This window comes from Salminus brasiliensis, chromosome 13 (assembly GCF_030463535.1).
Source record: "Salminus brasiliensis chromosome 13, fSalBra1.hap2, whole genome shotgun sequence".
In the NCBI taxonomy this organism is placed as follows: Eukaryota; Metazoa; Chordata; class Actinopteri; order Characiformes; family Bryconidae; genus Salminus; species Salminus brasiliensis.
The window spans coordinates 12092532-12113524 of NC_132890.1; the positions used below are offsets into that span (position 1 = coordinate 12092532).

Consider the following 20993-nt stretch of genomic DNA (forward strand, 5'->3'; position numbering starts at 1 on the left):
AGTACCACAGATGGGTTAAATGCGGAGGACACATTTTGCTGTGCAGTGTCCACTGTACAGTGACAAATATGTGCACCTTTACCTTTTTAAACTGCAGATATATGCAAATATGTTTTGCAACATCACTAAAACAAGTAATATGAATCTACCTAATTAGTTTATATTATGGATTGTTTAGACTGAGGAGTGAACAATTTTAAATCGCTCCATCAAAAAAAAACCAAAAAAAAAACCAGAACAATTAAAATTGTGCATGAAAGTGGTTCCTTAACATTTCACTAAACACAACAGAGAACCCTGGGATGGACTGGTGCCCGGTCCAGGGGGTATTCCTGCCTCACACTCAATGATTCGGACCCACCACAACCCTTTGTGCCACCAACACAACATGCTGAACGCTGAACACACTTGCACACAGACATGCTCTCTGGGACTGCCAGCCACAGACGGCGGTGGCATCATCCCAGATCGCACTTACAAGCTCCCGTTGATAAGGTCAGCGCTTAGACAGTTACACCACTCAAGAACCTGCCTAATAGGTTACCAGTAATGTCATAAAACTGCACCACCTCTATTGCATCTAGGTCAGTGACGGCTGTGGAGAAAGCTATCAATAAGTGTAGGTATTTGATCAGCTGAGGTCCTTAGTGAAAGTAATGATGAGTGGGGTCTAAGAACCAGTGAATTACCAGTAAACCCAGTGTGCTTGATGAGGAATAAAGCATAATGTGGGGTCCTTATTAATCCTCTGACCTGTAGCATTTATGGCACAAACTTCCAGACTAAATTCTCAGACTAAATGATTTATTGTCAGATGCGGATGACGGATGACAGATGACTTCTACGGAATGCATTTCCTTCCTTGAATTTTTTTTCCCTATTCTTTCTTACCTGATAATTACTCAGTGTTAATAGACACTGTAAAAATGCATGATGAAATGAAATGCAGCAGGAGTTTATGATGACATGATGGGGATTTGTAGGGTGTGAACAGTGCTGAGGGCAGGGCAGTGAAGCTCACACCTGGACTTATTGAAGGGTTCTGGGTGGAAGGGAATAGGAACTGTTGTTGAATGTTTAAATAGTTGGAGCTGAGCAAGAACAGTCAGTTGTTTTCATGTGACCGCTTGTGTATCATCCTAAATTTCATTACAGATCTCGAGCTCATCAGCGACTGACAGCAGGTCGAACTGATTCACTCAGACTGCACAGTACCAGTATGGCTCTAGACTCCTAAACACACACACACACACACACACACACACACACACACACACACACACACACACACACACATGCAGAATAAACACACAAACCGTTCCAAAGACTGTTCCATCACTGATGGATCATGTATACATGAACATTGGTTCCACATGAATAAAATATGTCAACAAAATGACCAGGCCTATGAGTAACCACTCTTTCACATGTTTCCACACATTTACGATAGGTCAGGACTTTGGGCAGACTATTCCAAAATCTTATTGTTTACCTGTTTTAACCATTCCTCAACCACCTTTAATGTGTTTGGGGTCATTGTCCTGTTGGAACATCTAACTGTGGAACATCCCAGTTTCAACTGTCTAGCTCTAGCTGATAGTTTGAGATTATGCTGAAGAACTCTGAGGCAGTCCACCTGTTATTCCATCCACTTTGTGCAGCCCGCCACCATGCTTAACAGTTGGTACAGTGTTCCTGGAGTTGAATGCCTTACCTTTATTCCTCCAAACATACCTCTGTTTATTGCCAAACTACTCATTCGTTGTCCCATCTGACCATAAACCTTTCCTCCAGAAGGCTTTTTCTTTGTCCATAGCTACAAACTTCAGTCAAGTGTTAACAACTTTGTGTTGTATTTTGAAGTAGGGGCTTGTTTCTTGGACGACCGCCTCTCGGTACATGGTGATTCGGAACTTGCTTGACTTTATACAGTGAAACTGGTGTTCCAGCAGCTTCTAGTTCATGGTAGGCCTGTCCCTTGGTAGGTTTTGTGTTATTCCTGACCATCCGAACCAGTTTCCTCCCAGCTGAGAGGAAACTGGTGGGTGCATCCTATTTATTTTTGGTGTTTTTATACTCACAAGGACGTGCTACTTTTTAATCTTTTGTCCTTGAATATAATGTGTATTTGTATAAGTCAAACCAATATATGTAGCACCTTTAGATATTACACGTGTTGTGTTACGTCCCTACTGTCACGTAGTCTGTAAGGGGCAGACGATGATTCAGTAATTGAGATATTTGTTTAGTAACTTTGCAGAAAACACTTTGTTGAATAGTTGATCTTATCCTGCCTTATGATTAATTGAAGGGGAAATCCACCAGGATCAGTTCAATTGTTGAGGTGTGAACCAAGTCATTCAGAGTGGCTGGACGTGAAATGGTTGATTGTAGAAAAACTCACTAACTTTGATTCCTTCACAGTGGTGGCGATAGTACTCAGGCGTCGCAATCTTTACAGCACAAATAGAACCATTTTGACCAGACAACCTTCATGTGTCTTCTGAGTTTATTCATCGATCAGTCACAACATCAAAACCACCTTCCTAGTCTTGTGTAGCCCCCCCTCGTGCCACCAAAACAGCTCTGACCACAAGATATAGCCAGGATTAACTTGTTCTACACCATTTCTTCAGTGCATAAGACCAGACAGGCTAGCATGCGCTCACCCAGGCACATAAATGAGTCTCGGGCACCTGAGATCTTGTCACAAGCTCAGCGGTTGATGTTGGTATGAAGCACTTTTGGTAGGTACTAAGCACGGCACACCAGGAACACCCCACAAGACCAGCTGTTTTGGGGATGCTCCGATTCCCAGCCGTCTAACCTTCACACATTGGTCCTTGCCAACATTTCTCTTTTAAGAACTGACCGTTCACTCGTCTTATATGTAGACGCACCTCTTGACAAGTGCCACTGATAATCCCTTGACGTGTGTATGTGTGAATAACAATGCAAATGGCTCTTTATGTTCCTCTCTGTCATAAATGGGTTTTTAAAAATTGCTTTTTGAAACTGGATCAAGTCACCACCACTGTGATCAGCCCTGACCCTTCAAGGGAAGCTTGGAGGTGGTTTAAAAAACTGGACATCCAAATAAAAACCTGCCCAATGCTGGGTTAAGGTGCTTGAGAAGCTTAGCTCATGACCAGCATGCTTTCATATGCATTTGTTGGACTAGCTGGTCTATCAGCTTGACCAATTTGACCAAGCTGGTCATACATGTGGACCCGTGTGGTCAGGCTTGGCCATGCTACTCAAGCAGCGTGATTTAGCTACACTGGTTAGTCTCGCTGGTAGAGCAGCTAAACCATCCAAGTCAAACGAGCGCTGTTTCATGTTTGCCAGGATTAACAGTGGAACTGGCAAGTGCAGTGAGCTTCCTGCTGTACAGGGAGTGAATATATGTAGCGAATGCAGGCTCTAAGTGTCCGTGCCTCGCTCAGACCTCCTCCCCGCGTGCTTGTCTGTTTGGATATCGTGTGTCCGCGCCGCGCCGCACGTGAGCTGAGTGTGTTTAAAAGGCAGAGCGCGCGGGAGCGACGTGCCCACAGGGGATCTCGCGCAGTGCAGTGCGGACCGAGTGCGGCTCGCGCGCAGATCACTGTTGGCTCGCGCCGGCTCCGAACCAGGCGCCACGCGCGCGCACACGGCCAGAGCTGAAACGGTGGGGGAAGGAGGTGGGGGGGGGTTGTCGCGACGGAGAAGAGTATCAGGACCCCCAAAGTGTACGAGTGTGCCTGCGTACGCGCGCGCGTGTGTGTGTGTCATTTGTGCGTGGAGGAGTGTTGAAGGGACAGCAGATGTGAGCGGAGAGCTGCTTCCCGCGCCGGGGCTCGGTTAGCATGAACAAGTCACCTGTGGATGGGGCCAGTTTCCTCTCCAGATACTTCTTCTGGTAAGGAGCTGCTGGAATATTCCACACACTGAGGATAAACTCCTAGCTATGTTTTAGAGTTCTGTCCGTCTAGAACAGGACAGGGGAAATGTAGCTAAATAGGGAGAAATACAGGCATTAAATCATACCATAGCATCAAGCGCTTCACTGCTCACAGACAGCGCCTCAGCAACACGCTCGCCTTTCCTCTCAGCTCAGAAACGCTCCACAGACTAGCGCTATATGGACGAATAGAGGAGAGGAACTCAAGGAAAAGTACCTGGAATTCTGTTTAAGTATCCTCTACAATTACTGTCCAAACATACGTTTCTAGAAGTAGAAAAGTAGCAAAAAATAGTTGTTGAGCAGCTTTCAGGAGTGCAGTATGTATTTAGCTAGCTAGCACAGGAACGGACGGTTATTAGCCACTAGCTAAGCCGCAGTCTTCTCTTATTTTGGGACTTTTTGTCCTAAACAAAATGTTAAACCTCAGAAACCTCAGAAAGAAGAGATTAGCCACAAAGTTCGGCTGAATTGAAATGAAATGTTTAATACTAAATGTTACGAAAGTAGATTTCTTTCCCTCACAGATTTGGATACTTAAGAAAAATGAAGATTCACCTTAAAAAAAAAAAATACTCATAAATTAAGAGATACCTGAGATCTGTACTGGTAAGTGTAGTACCACAATGTAATGTGGAATACCACATCAAATATTTGACAAAAAAATTGCTGGAGAGATGAACTCCAGGTCCAGGTCCATGTAAATGGTGAATCTGCACAATTCAATAAATAGTTTTAACCCTTATCTAAATCTCAGAAATCTCAGACCCAACGTTTTTTTATTGGATTGAACTCGGACAAATATTCATATATACTTTTTTGTTTTGTACAAAATATATATCTTAATAAACTACTCTAGCTTATTTAAATTAAAAATTGGAAGTACAAATCCATCTACGTTTTACTTGATTACATTTAACTGAGGTAATGTGGCTTATTGCTCCCCCACCTTTACAAATATTTCATCATGCAAAAGCCTTTTTGACATAATCTGAATCTGTTGGTTGTTCTTTACATTGCATGTCTAGATGTCATGATGAATGGGCCAATAGAAATGCTCGAAAATGACTAGGAATAAAATCTTTCTACGTTGACTTTCATTGAAAGTCAATAAGGTGTTTTCCTTCTTATTGTAAAGTTAGTTTTTTAAGATTTTTTGCATGACAGCAATGCTATGAAGAAAGGTGTACTGAACAGCTAATTGTGTGTCATTTATCTGCAGGTTTGTAGCATCACTGTTGAGTTGTAACATGCAAAGAGAAGCTGACTGTAGGTTCTGACCTTTTCCAGGTGGACAAACCCGATTATGCGAAAGGGTTTCAGGGAGAAACTAAGGCCAGCAGATGTGTATCAAGCTCCATCACAAGACACAGCTGACGTGCTAGCAGAGCGACTGGAGAAGTTCGTATCTTCTACTCATCCCTCCATGCTTCATTTACAGAGTTCATTCTCATAATAAATGAGATTATTGATTTGCTGCTGAAGAGATAAGATATTGTTGAAGCCATAGTCTTCTATTGTTCTATTGTTTCATGTTAGTATCCACAGTGCCTCTTTATTCAGTGATGGGCAGAGAATGACTTAAACCTTAAACACATTTTTTTGTTACACAACAATATGTACAACTACAGGATGTGTCTGTCCTGCTACTCTTGTGTCTTTCAGAGGTTACAGAGGTCTTGGTACTTAAGCAGGGCTGAACATCGTCACACTTTTGAGTCACGGTGTAAATGTGTTGTGTTCTGAGTAAATGCCACCTTGCTTCTTCCAGTAAAGTCCCTAACATGCCATGTTTCACACTGCCCACAATGCACTTGCTTGGGTTGGGGTGCCAATGCCCCTTTAACAGGCATCAAACGCGACCTTTTAAAGTGCCAGGCCCCTGGAGAGTGATGGATAGTGGGCAGTATTTTTAGTCCTTAAACATGCTGTTTTTCTGGGAATTTGAACTTTTTATACAATTAAGAGCTTGGAGCAGTTTCCCTGCTTCCCTTCAACCTGTCAGGGTCTTTTTGGCCATTTAATAAGTTGGCTAAATCACCCTGGTTATTCACGAGTGTCCTGAACAATGTGGGCCATGGCTTTTTTTTTACAGTGACTAGGAGGACATGGAGGGATGTTTAACTGTTTCTTTTGAACTTCCCCCTTTTCTCTTTGTGCACAGGGAATGGGACAGAGAACTTATCTCTGCAAAGAAGAAGCCCAGTCTCCTCCGAGCACTTTCCAGATGCTTCATTCGACCCTTTCTGTTCTTTGGAGTCCTCCTCTACTTGGGGGTAAGTAGTCTCTGTAGTTGTGCATCTCTTTTAATCTTTCTCAGACTCTCTGGCATTCAAAGACTTCTGCATGTGGCAACAAGGAGCTATGTTTCTGCACGAACAAGAGCAAAATAAGCCAAATCTATGAGACATGTATTGCGTACTGTGAGTGTTAGCTTGTGGTCAGCTATTGCTGGCTCGCTGGTATTACAGCAATGTAGTCGGGTGGTTCTTAGAGCAGTTCGCAGTGTAGTGTGACTCTTGCAGTGTCCTCAGCTTAGAGGAGTAGTTCCTGCCTTTTATGTAAACACCAAAGGAGTGACTGTCCTGTACCCATTGTTCTTGGTGAATGCTAAATTCTGTGTAATAGTGCTGCAGTGGGTTGCTGCTTAGTGCTGATCACATATATGAATGTGTGTATTCTGGTTCAGTAGTTCAGATAGACATGCTGCCCTACTGTTGAAAATCACTAGATACACCCTGTGTATAATATACTTTTTGTATGAGATTTTGAGAAATGTATAATTTACATCACATAGTACCCGTGTTAACATGTTATGTGGGAAAAGACCTAGAGTAGCAGTTGGTTTAGCAGATGGATTAGAACACCTCCTTCCTTGTGGCATACTAGGGTTTGATTCCCCAGACAAGCACATCACACTGCACCAATAAGAGTCCAAGATGCCACATTCACCTACCTGTGAATATATAAAAGCATCAACCTAATGCCATAAACTTAAAGCAAATGAAAACCTCCTCTCTCTGCTTCTAAATCGACTTTATGTAAATGAGCTGAGGAGCCACCAATTAAATTGTTGATATGAGACTTGGTAACAAGTGTGTCACCCTCACAGGTGAGTCACACACTGAAGGTTCAATAAATGACCAACACTGAGCGGGAGATATAATGTCTGTGCCACTCCAGGCCTGGAACACTTTCTACTGCAGCAAGTAACTGCGGAACGCTGCGTACCCCGAGTCATATTTGTGTAAAGTCCTGTAATATTACTTTAACCTTGTAAGCCAGGTCTTTCAGTTCAGACGCAGGTTCTGTACCAGATGCTTGTCAACAAATGCATATGTTAGGGATGTCCGGAACCACTCCAGTGATTCACTTTTTTTGAATGGATCGGGTATCAGCTTCAGATCCACTTTCGATCCTAGTTCCATCTGGCATCCTTAAGGCACCATTAATACACATGATCCTCAGCTGCTGCAGATGAAGTTCTCACTGTTTCGAAAACTACCCTAGACAGTGAGATCATTTGTGAGATTATTTTGGTTTGCAAAAAAAAAGAGCTTTATTTTAACTGACAAGTGTAGAGACACTATTAGTTAATATGTCAGAAAAGGATGATTAAACCACTCTTCCATAAAATGTTTGTCTATTTTCTGACGTGTTTGTCCACTCCGCCATAACCACCCAATTTGGTTGTAGTGCAGTCAGAAAAATATGTTACTCCTATACCGTCTTTACTCTTGAATTGCGCCTGGTAAGAAACGTGACTATCATAAAAAAGCTCTGTTCCACCAGCTAGAGAACCACACTTCTTTCTTTGGTTCTAAACCAGCTTTGAACAGCACATTCAGAACCAAGGAGGAGGCTAATGCTAATGCACACACTCAAGTGATTTGACTGCTGAGTTGTAAAGGCACTGGGAGCTGAATGGTCAGGTAGTTCAGTCAGACTGGACTATAAGATATAAAACACTATAGAGTTTAAAACAGTTTAAAAAGTCGCTCCAAACTAAGCAAATCAGTTTAGAATTTAGTCTGATTATAGAAACTGTTACTAAAAATAGTGATTGTGCTGCTGTTGACTTTGTGTATTAGCACATCTTACCTACGTTGTGGGGCTGTATTATTTATAGGAACCCAAATATCTGATCAAATTGGTACTGGCCGATAGTCAGCATTAAGAGACTCGGATCGGATCAGGGGGGTAAAGAAACCTTGATCGAGACATGCACAACTGTCCATGAGGGGGAAATTGTCAAAGCGTGAATTGTGAATTACTTTCCCCAACTGTAGGGGTGTATGTTTATCAGGTGCAAGGCTTTTAACAACACTGACAGTACATTCAGACTTTTATTTAATGTAGATTAATACATTCAAGTCAGTCTCACCTTACTGTCCTTCTGGATGCAGGAAGCCACAAAATCTGTTCAGCCTCAGCTCCTGGGCCGAATCATTGCTTCATTCGACCCCTTTCACGAGCCCGAACGAGAGCAGGGCTACTTCCTGGCCTTTGGCCTGGGCCTGCTCTTCATAGCTCGCTTCCTCCTACTGCAGCCCGCCATGTTTGGGCTGCACCATGTGGGCATGCAGATCCGCATCGCTCTCTTCAGCTTAATCTACAAAAAGGTGAGCCTGCCAGCTATTCTTGTCCTCTCTTGTCCTAATTCTTTTGTACTGAGTAAGGCTTAGTTGCATAAATTATTGCTGAGTGTTGTCAGATGTAGGTTTCCATTTGTGTTTAAGTTTGTGGACTGAAGTTTTTCTTCATCTTGACCCCAGACGCTGAAGCTGTCCAGTCGAGTTCTGGACAAGATCAGCACAGGGCAGCTGGTCAGCCTAATGTCAGCTAACCTGGGCAAGTTTGATCAGGCAAGTATGAGCTGACCACCTGGTCATAACACACAAAAACACTAACTAAAGTGTTTTTTATTTAAGTCAGTTTTTAACAACAATTTACAATAGCCTGCAACTGATTCTACAATGTGATCTACAATCTGATCCTAAAATGAGAGTGAGCATTACCCTGTGAGTGAGACATCAGAGGAGAAAAGGCTTGAACTTTAGAACCCTTCAGGAAGGTCGAGCCAGGGTGCTGAATGTTGATATACTTTGCAAGTGCTCCGAGGCAATTATCACCTGTATTAAATGTGGCCAGTGTAAAGCACTGTTTGTCTCAGAGAACATACGTGGGTTCTGCCTTTTTTTGTGTGTGCTCTGCGGGGGCCAAAAGTCACACCATTCCCCTTGTGAGGTAGAGAATGTGATCTGAGTGCCACTGTTTGTACGGTAATGTATCCCCCCCCTTGCTGAGTGATCACTCACACCAGCCCTCACTGGTTTGTATGTGAGTGTGTTTGTGTGTGAGACTAATATCTTGCATTTGAGTGCTAAGCAAGCATGTTGTGAGTACGTTTGTCACCCTAGATAGGACCTAGAAAGGACCTTTTCTGTTTTGCTGTAGGTTGACACTATAGCAGTTGTGGTCAAAAGTCCATTAAAGCTTGAAACTACTATAGATACTGTGTATCGTCACTGCCGGCCAACAATCTTCAAAGTAGCAACTTTAAAGTGAAAGATTTTTATTTTAATGGAATTCATTGTTTTGTTTTATTCCAAGTTATTTTGGAGCATTTATATTGTTCCATTGCACATCAAATGCTGATACAGTGTAAAGAATCACTGCCAGATTCAAATCATGTAGAAAAATGAATACAATGACCAGCATAAAGATATAAGTTTGTTGTTTGACATCAACAATTTATATGTAATATGTTAAAGATGAGCTTTTGTGTTTTCTTGGACCATTTCAGGAATATTATTATATTTATATTATTATATTATTATTTTCATATTATTATTCAAGCTCAGTCTTGTACTGTTTTCCACCAGGCATCACATTTGATGGTTGTGACTAAAAATAGCAGAGTGGGCAGGTAGACATTTGGAATTCATTCATCATTTAAATAGCCTTAGCCTTAAAACAAACTCTAGACAAGCAACCTGTGTAGTCACACCATTCCACCCTATATTTCTACATGTTGATGCTCTGGAACCCACACTTTGTACAGGTCATATCCTGCCAATAATATTTTCAGGTCATCTGAGGAACAGGGCGTTGCAATAGTCTAGACACCAGAAAACAAAAGCATGAATCAGCTTCTTAGCATTATGCAGCATAGAAAATTCATAGATTAAATTCAAGCTATATTCCTGAGGTGATGGTTTAACATAACATTATGGAGGTGTGATTAAATGACAACTCAGTCAATAACATCTGGATTTTTGTACTTGTGACCTTTTAATTACCAGTTAGTTAATTGAGTTGTATTACAAAGGACTTTTATACTATTCAGTTATATTTATATGTCGGCCTTGTGTTTTGGATGTACTTGTAGTTGAATCTTGTGATCCTGTGTCACTGGTACTCTGTTTCGGTGTCCTCAGAAACAATAGTTTTGTCCTGTTTTGAACTGTGCGCCCAATTTGAGTAATATACGTCATCCTGGTGCAGCTAAAGTTCATCTAAAATTGTGTTTGCTTTACAGAGCCTGGGCATGGCCCACTATGTCTGGATTTCTCCTCTGCAGTGTATACTGTGTGTGGGACTAATCTGGGAGCTTATTGATATCAATAGCCTCTGTGCCCTTGCTGCCATCTCCTTACTGGGAGTCATACAGGCCTGTCTGTCCCATAAAATGGGTCCCTACAAGTAAGTATTCGCCTTTTCTTATATTTGTTATTATGTAGACTTTTGACTTCTATTTTTTACATTTCTCTTATTATTTTATTCCATTTTACTATGTGTCATGAGTCAAATTAAATTTGAAAAAGGTGATACTTCTAGAATTTATTAGATGGTTCACATATCATAAACAATGTGAAAACAGTATGGAACAAATATGTTGTTAAACAAGAAGTCAAGAATAATAGACAGACAGTTTTCTGCATCAGCTTTAAAGGGCTTTAATGCTCTCATTGAAAGCCACATTCCAGCATTGATTCACACTGGTCAGGCTCTTTGATGAGTCTGTACAGGTAGCTCACAAGCTTACACCCTCCCTTATAATCAGGAGCTTGGCTTGCCTTGTGCTCTTGAGAAATGTAAACATGGCTGGCAGGTCATGGCCGCCATGGGGGAAGAATTGGCTCTGGTCTCTTCTCAGCTATGCTCTGCTAAGGCCTTCCAAATTTACATTTGCTTCAGAATTTCTTATATCAGGTGCTGTTTCTAACATCATCCTGCATAGCCAGATCAGCAAAGAATGGCCAGCCCTCTACACTTTATTTATTATTTCTGTTTTATGTGTATAGTGTATGAATATGACACTGTGAGAGCTTTGGTTTCTTGCAAAAATTGACAAGCGGATATTTCACTAAAACCTTAAAACCTTAAAACCTTTTGCTGCAATATCCGCTTGTCAAGAAAATCTATTTTTATCTGTGTAAACTTTAAGGTTCTACCAAGTCTTCTTCACTTTTTTGCTAATTGGTTTAAAATACAAAGTCAAAATGACCTCTTCTCTTTTTAATTAGAGCAAAAAGGGTATTGCTGACCAACAGGCGTCTAGCTCTGACCTCAGAAATCATGGAGAACTTACACTCAGTGAAAGCTTATGGCTGGGAGGAGATCATGGAGACCATCATCAAGAACATTAGACAGTAAGAGTAAATGTGACCAAAATGTATACTCCCCACACTGCAAAAACAGACTTAACAAGGAAAATGCATTGAAATGATTTCTCTTCATTAGCTTTTATGTCTCATATTTAATACTATTACTAGAGATTTGTATTTATTTCAAACAACGTTATACAGTAAAAAAAAGGGTTGTCTTTTTGAGCGATTTTTGCAGTGTTAAAAATAAACAAAATAGCATTGCTTTGAAAGTTTTTAATATATTATTATACCTCACTGCATGGGCCAAATGTGAGTTGTCTTCTGATTTGCTATTATCTTGGCTGCTTTCAGAGATGAGGTCAAACTGACCAGGAAGATTGGCTTTCTGCGCTACTTTTACAGCGCTGCCTACTTCTTCTCTGCCATCTGGGTGATTACAGCAGCAGTGGTTCCCCAAGCCCTCACAACAGGTATAACAGTGCGGCGCATCTTCACCACACTGTCCTACTGCATGGTGCTGCGCATGACTGTCACCCGCCAGTTGCCTTCTTCCATCCAGATGTGGTATGATACCATTCGACTCATCTGGAAAATTGAGGTCAGTACATATTTTTAATGTAGCTTGGTGTATAAATAAAACTCCAACTGCTATCCATTTGTCTAGGTTCACCTCAGCCTTGGCATGGCAAGCAAATAGCATGCTGCTCTAGCCCTGCCACTGAGCCTCTCTCCCTGTTTTCCTTTGTCTCTTTGTTTTTCTCTGTTTGTCATTCACTCTCACTCGCACACAGCATTCTAGATTTGCGCTGGTACATATTCCACCAGTCCCAAGTCATCATGTCTCCCCATGCATGAGTTTTAGGTTGTGAAGATGGTAAAATGCTAAATAGTACTAAATAGTCAGAATCAGAATAGTCCACCACCACCAATTGTGGCAGTATTATTTTGAACATACTGGTCAGGCAAATATAAAACAAATTTAAATTTTAACATTATAAAACATTAAATCATTATAAAAATATTAAGAAATATAGTCATAAAATAATAAAGGAATATATAATGTATTTTTTCATTACATCATAATGGAAAATATTAATAAACATTGTCATTATAGAAAATATTAAAAAGTTTAGTCGTGATTACAGAAAATATTAAGAAATGTAGCCAATAAGTAATTATAGAAAATATCAACATATTTAGTCATAATTTAGTTGTCATTGTAGTATAAATAATAAGAAACGTAATCGTCATTACAAATACAATATTGCAAATAAATTATTAAGAAGTTAGTTAGTTGTCACTATTGAAAAAAATAAGTAAGAAGTAAATAGAAAATATTAAGAAATATAGTCAACATTATATAAAATATTAAGCAGTTTAGGTGTCATTATAGAAAAATAATAAGATGTTAAGTCATCATTAGATCATTACATAAAATATTCTGAACAAGTGAAATAAAACATTTGTCATACTGCTTAAAAAACTTCACAAAAACATGCCTGGGCTTCATATTGAATGCTTGCTGGCTGTGTGTTGTTAACTACGCATTGCCGTGGTTAGTGATACAGTTTCAAAAATGCTTATAATCACAGTGTTACTCTTATCATGACCTGGTGTTGGCTAAAGGGGCATGACCTGTTTTTAAACTGCCCAGGACAGTTCATTCTTTGTATTGCTGAATAACTGTTTGTACTGTACTGAAGGAAGACAAGTGGTAACATTGTTTCAAACTGTATCAGAACCTTTTTGCTCTTCCTCTTCCTTATACGTCTTGTCCACTGTGACTTCTAGGACTTTCTCAGCAAGGAAGAATACAAAATGTTGGAGTATGATCTCAGCATTACAGACATGACACTAGAAAACGTCACAGCTTCCTGGGATGAGGTACTTCTAGTTTTTTTCCCACTATGGTCGTCTTGACATTTATAAATAGTCTGAAGAGACTTGTCCACTTGCTCACGAATCTCATGCTTTTATGTTGTCAGAGGTATCAGCAAAGCACCAGCTGATGTCATTTTTCATGAAAATAATAGGTTTATTAGACATGAGACTACATAAGTAAACTGTGCGTTTGTGAACAGATATTTGTGAAAACACATTCTGTGTGAGTGACACTGTGGACTCACTCAGACTGTCTGGTTGGAACAATGCGAATGTCCTTGTCCCAGGTCCTTTCTGAGACTGGGAATTGTTGTAGGGGCGGACACAGCTAATAGCTGCCTTTTGTCAGCTGTTTCTGGCTCCATTTGAATATGAAATGGATGCAGAGATTAATCACCACAAGGCCACTGACCAACAAAGACTGACTGAGGTCAATGATTAAACCAGAGCCACACCCATTTCTCTATTCCATGGAAGTTCTCACTGTCCTATCCTAGTAGAGATGCAGAGAACAAAAGTGCCTTTATGTGCTTGTATGGGATGAAGAACAAAGATGAACAAAAATGAGCAAAAACTTTCATTTCACTATCCATAGTGTAACACCTCACTCGTTAGCATGATAAGAATGGGAATTTGTCATGAAACCTAATGTAGATATTTGATGTATAAGCTTATGATTTGCTTATAATGCGACTCCCAATGCATCATTATGGGGCATTTAGCAATGCAACTTTATATACAATCTGAGTAACTGTGTTCTTTTAGGGTATAGGGGAACTATTTGAGAAGATTAAACAGGAGAACAAAGGAAACGGTTATCCAAATGGAGATGGACTCTTCTTTACCAACCTCTACATAACACCTGTCCTTAGGAATATAAGCTTGCGCTTGCAAAAAGGTGAAATGTTGGCTGTGGCTGGCTCCACAGGATCTGGAAAGGTAGGACAATAAGAAACTCACTTGACTTACATTATTTATTTATTTATTTATTTATTTATTAACCCTTTAAACCTCTTTACGCCCACACTTTTCCTAATTCCTATAACTACATATCTTTTAAAATGAATCATAATAGATATAATAATAATAATAAACCTACAGATAAAAAGATTAAGTGAGAGGAGCGTCCAGTCATGGGTATGATGCCATAACCATCTGTAGCTGAGAAACCATTAGGACAACATTGGCCTCATCTGTCTCAGCTGAGTGGGATGCCCCCGCATCGTTTGAATGTGGGATGCCTGTGAGCTGGTAGAAAGGAATTGGCAACTTCATTACACAGCAGTAATGAAGTTGCCAATTCCTTTCTACCAGCTCACAGGCATCCCACATTCAAACGATGTGGGGGCATCCTACTCAGCTTACTCAGTTAGCAGCAGTTTACTATGCAGATGCGTAGTGTCTTAGAAGAAGCATGTTTTATCCTTCCTCCACCTTCATAGCATAATGTGTGATGGGACAGACCTAGCTAGCAGGTGGAATTGGCAATAACTAAGTTGGGAAGCAATGCAAAATTGAATATTATTATGTTGTTTAATATTACATCATGTATAATGGATAACTGTGTGCGTTTAATTTGGTCGGAGTATCTAAAGTGAGACACTTTTATACACATTTATAAAGCTTATAATAACAACTGTTTAACAATCACAATTGTTTCTGTAGATCATACTATGTCAGTGCTGGGCCTTTTCTTAAGAACTTTATGAGAGCATTTATAAGTATCATAATCTGCTAATAGAACACTTCATTGCCAGATATGTCCTACACTATAATCTTGCCTGAACCAATGCAAACTGTCTTTTTTATGTAATGTGTTATGATTCTGTGTCTTGATAACAGACACAATAAAAAAGATTACCATGTGCTAATGCTGTTATAAGCTGAAATGGACTATCAGTTTTAAAGTGTGGGAGCAGATATGGGGAGGGAGCTTCTAGTCCTACTGCTGTATTGTCACAAATTCTATGTCTGCAGAGCTCTCTGCTGATGACAATCTTGGGGGAACTGGTCCCCTCCTCTGGGAAGATCCGCCACAGTGGCCGTGTCTCCTTCTTCTCTCAAACCGCCTGGACGTTGCCTGGCACTATTCGAGACAACATCCTGTTTGGCCTGACCTATGATGAATTCCGCTATACCAGTGTGGTTAAAGCATGTCAGCTAGAAGAGGTACAGACAAAAAAAATATTTTTTAAATTTTCTCTAATCCTTTTTTTCTACAAGACAATTTTCCTCTCTCTCTCTTTTTCTGTCTCTCTCTCTTTGACTAATCTCATGCCACTCGGAATGTTCAGCTGGCAGTTGAACTGAGAACCTTTGTTACATTCAGCGCTGCACAACTGTGTCATATTACTCAATATGGCCCCCCCCCACACAGTCATGATCTCTTGATACTAAAACGGCCAATCGTACGCAGACATCAGCAGTGTTGAGTGACAGGCCCCCCGGTTAATTGAATCTCTCCTGAAAAGAGGCTCAGAGATCTGAAATGCTCCATAGACTCATAGACTCTTGATGTGTTCACAGCCACATCCAGACGTCAGGGAACTGCTCACATCACACCTTAATCTATCTGATAGATGATACCAACTCTACGTAACAGTAAAACCTGAAAGACAACTTTGTTTCCTGTTTTCTTAACCATAACTGAAAGCTAGAATATGCTCAGCTGGTAGTTATTTTACAGTTTGTAGATTTTCTTTCCTATTTTTTAATGTTTTGTCATGGGAGAATAATCTCCTCTTACTTTTAAACACACGTATAATCAGTTAAATCAGTGCTGATGGACTTTTCCTCATGTAGAATCATTTCTATTCTACATTTCTATTCGTCTGTTTAACCGAAAAACCAAAAACATATTTTCACAGCAAATGATGGTTGAACGCAAGATTGACACTTTGCTTTTCCACTAAAAGAAGGTGTTAAATGTTGCATGGGTTTGCTAGTGTGAATGAATGATTTGTGATACTATATCCCCTTGATTTTAAAGGAAGCTTTCACATTGTTTTTGTAACATTGTTTTAGTGTATAAAATTCCTCAAGAAGGATTTTTCCTCTGTGCTGATAGACTAGCCCAAGTTTTCTTTCCTCACTCGACGGCAGGTCTTAGATATCCATGACATGGTTTCCAGGCCATCATAAATATGTTTGTAGTGTCTTTAGACTGTAAAGAGAAGAAAGCCATTCCCTTTCTCGAACAGCTCTGTTTACTGGGCCGGTGTTGAGCAGTCTGTTTCTCTTTTGTTGTCACAAAGCATTTCAGACCCCTCTCACGCGTCACGTCTGGGTTGTAAATTCAAGCTCTTCCACCTATGTGGCGACACAGTCACTAATGCTGCCTACTGGTTTGTTGGTCTGGCACAGTGCCCAGTCATTGTTACAATTAGAGCTTTTACAACTTCTGACGTAATGTGTTTTTTTTAACCCAATGCTTCCAGAATGGACAATGACAAGGTAGGACGGCCTGTTATTGAATCATAAGCCTGTTCATTTATGAGGTGCATGTGATTTGTTTTGCCTTATCTGTTTGTAATCTTTTTTATGTGCAGCACAGGTTTGTTGGTTTGTATATGCACTTGGATAGAGTGGGATAGCAGTGGGTTGCATAACATTAATACAGCATGGGGTGGTTTTATATATTTGTGTGTGTGGTTGTGTCTGTGTGTGTTTGTATGTTCTAGACTGATAGCCTCAGTATTCCCTCATCATGCGTGATTTCTGTGTACATGTATACAGATTGTATTGCCATGCCATGTTTATTAAACTGTTTCTGTGTCAACCAGACTGATGTGTTGTCAAATTTGGGTGTCTTTCCTTATGCTCTTATTTTAGATGTGATGTCAAGTGCAATCATGATGTTAGTGCTAGGCAATGTGGAATGGGCGATGTGACCTGTTATTGTAAAGTACAGTAACTGCAAAAACTGCACTGTAACAACTGGCTGATGGATTTTATCACATTTTGCTGACACCATGTTCAGTGTATTCATGTCACAGTGTTTTCCTCTGTGCTCTGTATTTAAGGACTTGGCTGCTCTTCCTGAGAAGGACAGAACACCTTTGGCAGAAGGTGGAATGAACCTGAGTGGGGGTCAGAAGGCACGGGTCGCTCTGGCCAGGTACACCCCCCACCCACATACACACAAGCATTGCTTATCTCCACAGGCACCTCTCAGCACAGGGACCTGTGGTGCTCAGAGGTCTAGTTCAGCAGTTCTGTTGATGAAATCTCTCTGTAAAACACAACGCAAGGAAACCATCAACACCCTTTTATTTGGTTTAACGTCAGATGAAAAGGCTCTAAAATTTACTTTGCACACCGGCTGTTTTAGTGTGTTTGCCTAGTGTAATTTCTTCCTCTTATTTTATCGTGATATATGATGTAGATAGACTAGGGCTTTCCTTCCCACAATACTTTTACAGACATAAGGAAGAAAACAACCCCCACGTGTTTTTAACAGAGTAAGAGTTTCCCCAGTTGAAAAAAAAAGTTCTTATCTCTCTTCTTTTAAATTTACATGGATCATAAAGAGCAATTATACTTTGAATGAGTGCCGCAGATTTATTGCCTTTATTTATCCAGGTGTAGAAGGATATACTGACACTTTTAGAATTTCTTGTTAAGCTTTCCTGGAATAGTGTGCATAGTTCTCTAGCACAGGGCAGGTTCTCCATTCAAGCACAGTAAGGGAGAGGAATAGTACAATATTTTTTTTGCTTTACTTTCTTAGGGCTGTTTACAGAGACGCTGATACCTACCTGCTGGATGCACCTTTCACTCATCTGGACATCGCAACAGAGAAAGAAATATTTGACAAGTATGTGCATCACAAGCTGATATTTACCACAGGAGTATCACTTACAGTGTGAAATGTTTATAGTAATTCATTTGCTCTATCAGATAAGGTTTTGTACTTCAGTCCTGGGAACTGATTGCTTTATCACCACCCCTCTAATGGGCTCAGTCATATCTGTCTCAACTCCCTGTAGCTCTTTATTTGTAACATGGTACGGTTGTTATGGATATGATGAACAGGTATGAAATGTTTTTTAATTCCTACCTACTACCCACATGGACACACGTAAAGCAGCGTAACACAAAGCAGCGTAACATAATGCACCATCACTGGACTGCTGAACATTAACGGCCAGTCCTCTTAGGCTAACAGACACCCGCACTGATTATCATCAAACTGAGGGATGGGGGGGGGAGGGAGGGCCATCGTGCTCTCTAAAACTTCCAGCACTGAATTTCTTAAGGTGATCTCTCAATGAAAGGGCCAGTGCTTAAACTGCTGCGCCACTCTGAAGTACTTTTGAGCAGTGTACACTTAAAAACATTATGTTGAATTGATGTGATTTAATTGTAAACATCACATCTAAATGTTACATCAGCACAACTACTATTACTAGGTTCACTTAATTTGTGTTGATGTTGATGGGTACACCTTTAAATCACAAATATAGCCTTTTTACATTATTCATGATTATAGAGTATGTATTATGTAATGTCTATAATGCAATGATCTGATATTTGTATCGTAGTATAATTTATTATCTATTCATCTTTTGACCGCAGAGACTCATGACCATGTCTCTTTCACCAGGTGTCTGTGCAGACTTATGGCCTCCAAGACTCGCATCTTGGTCACCAACAAAATCGAACACCTAAAACGGGCCGACAAGATACTGCTGCTCCACAATGGCGAGTCCTTCTTCTACGGCACCTTCTATGAGCTGCAGTCCCAACGGCCCGACTTCAGCTCCTTGCTGCTCGGCCTGGAGGCCTATGACAACATCAATGCTGAGCGACGCTGCTCCATCCTCACTGAGACGCTTCGGCGAGTCTCTGTGGACGAGAGTTCTGGGATTCGGCCCGATCGCCCTTCTTATCGACAGGTGGCTCCTCCTGCCTACAAAGATGAGCGGAAACCGTCTGTCATTATCAGCCCGCTGGTGGCTGACCGCAAGTCTTCCTTCATCCCCACTGGGATCGAGGAGGAGGTGAGGCGTCCGCTGCCTGACCGCAAAATCTCTCTAGTGCCAGAGACTGAGATGGTGGACGACTGCTTCATGGGAAATGACATGTACCACAATCATGGGGTGCACATGGCAGGACAGAGGAGGCAGTCTGTGCTAGCTTTCATGACCAATGCACAGGGCCAGGGCAGACGTGATCAGCTCCAGTCGTCCTTCCGCCGCCGCCTGTCCATCGTTCCCCAGAGTGAACTTGCCTCAGAGGTGGACATCTACGCCCGTCGACTGTCCAAAGAAGGCATTTATGACATTACTGGAGACATGGATGAGGAGAACATTGAGGTAAGAGACATCAGACACATTGGTACTTCCATAATGGATAATGGGCATTTGTGTGTCTCTTCATTCTTCTATATGAACTATAGCACTATATGAACAAAATACGATGCTGTGATTATATGGCTAGGTTTTGCCGTTATTGTATGTCTTAATAAATTAGAAGCACATTAATGAACACTTAAAGATTAAAGATTGCTCTGCATCGCTCTGTTTTCGTGTAAATGCCTTCACTCTTCCACACGCCTAGAAAAACACTCAGTAAGTTCTGAGTGTTTGGACAGAATTCTTACAACGCACAATAGAATTGTGAGATTTGTTTGAGGCTCATTTATTTATAGCAGATTCTGCAATACCCTTCATAATACATGAATGTCTCCAGGTGGAGACCTAAGCATCATTGTTGTACTTCATGATGTTTTATGGAAGAGTGACCTGCAGTGACATGCAGCTTTGAATAATAGTTACCAAACACACTTTGAATGCTTCATGTCTCTACACAGGCGTGCCTTGCAGATGAACAAATAGAGAACGTCTTTGAAACCACAAAATGGAACACATATGTCCGATATGTGACAACCAACAAAAGTCTCATTTATGTTCTGATCTTCATCCTTGTTGTCTATGCTGTTGAGGTAATAAGTGCTGCATGTAACTGAAGCACCCTTTTAACATATTGACATAATGCCCAATTAAATATTTCTTATCCTCTTTGTTATTTGTTATTGTAATTATCCATTTTTATGTCACTTTTTATGATTTGTTTCTGCTCATGTGCTTGTAGGTGGCTGGATCTGTTGCTGGGATCTTTTTGGTAACTGAGTGAGTATTTACACTTCAACCAAGAGTCACCAGTTGTGTGGTGTGACTGCAGGTTTCCATTCAAATAACCAGGAGCACACCTTGTATAATTAATCAATAAACAATAATTCATAAATAAACAAGTGTTTATTTATGAAACTGAACATTAGGTGATGCTTCTACTTGTTTGGAATGAAAACCTACAGCCACACTGAAAATTATTTTTAGTCTAGAATTAGGATTAATGTAATAATGACAAATGAATAACTTGCTTGTAGAGCTGGCTAATTAAAATGTTCTTATGATTTCCTTGTTTCCCTTATTTGCATATCATCATTGCTTTCATGTTAATACCTTTTTTTACAGCCATGTTTTACTTTTTGACATCTGGCTATTGTCCTCCTCCTGTAAAGTTGAGTTTTTGTGTGACAGTAATGTTATTTAAAA

At 40.5% G+C, this 20993-nt stretch overlaps 1 protein-coding gene across 1 annotated transcript in view; it reads left to right on the plus strand.

Annotated features, from left to right (window-relative positions):
* The first annotated feature begins 3495 nt into the window (after window positions 1–3495).
* cftr (CF transmembrane conductance regulator) overlaps window positions 3496–20993 on the plus strand; it is a 28400-nt gene continuing 10902 nt past the window's right edge. The window contains exons 1-16 of the mRNA XM_072694897.1: window positions 3496–3898; window positions 5231–5341; window positions 6105–6216; window positions 8347–8562; window positions 8716–8805; window positions 10482–10645; window positions 11470–11595; window positions 11905–12151; window positions 13345–13437; window positions 14200–14373; window positions 15412–15603; window positions 17457–17551; window positions 18164–18250; window positions 19040–19751; window positions 20249–20380; window positions 20530–20567. Coding sequence (XP_072550998.1) covers window positions 3846–3898; window positions 5231–5341; window positions 6105–6216; window positions 8347–8562; window positions 8716–8805; window positions 10482–10645; window positions 11470–11595; window positions 11905–12151; window positions 13345–13437; window positions 14200–14373; window positions 15412–15603; window positions 17457–17551; window positions 18164–18250; window positions 19040–19751; window positions 20249–20380; window positions 20530–20567 — 2642 coding nt within the window. The 5' untranslated portion in view covers window positions 3496–3845. The remainder of the gene's footprint in view (window positions 3899–5230; window positions 5342–6104; window positions 6217–8346; window positions 8563–8715; window positions 8806–10481; window positions 10646–11469; window positions 11596–11904; window positions 12152–13344; window positions 13438–14199; window positions 14374–15411; window positions 15604–17456; window positions 17552–18163; window positions 18251–19039; window positions 19752–20248; window positions 20381–20529; window positions 20568–20993) is intronic.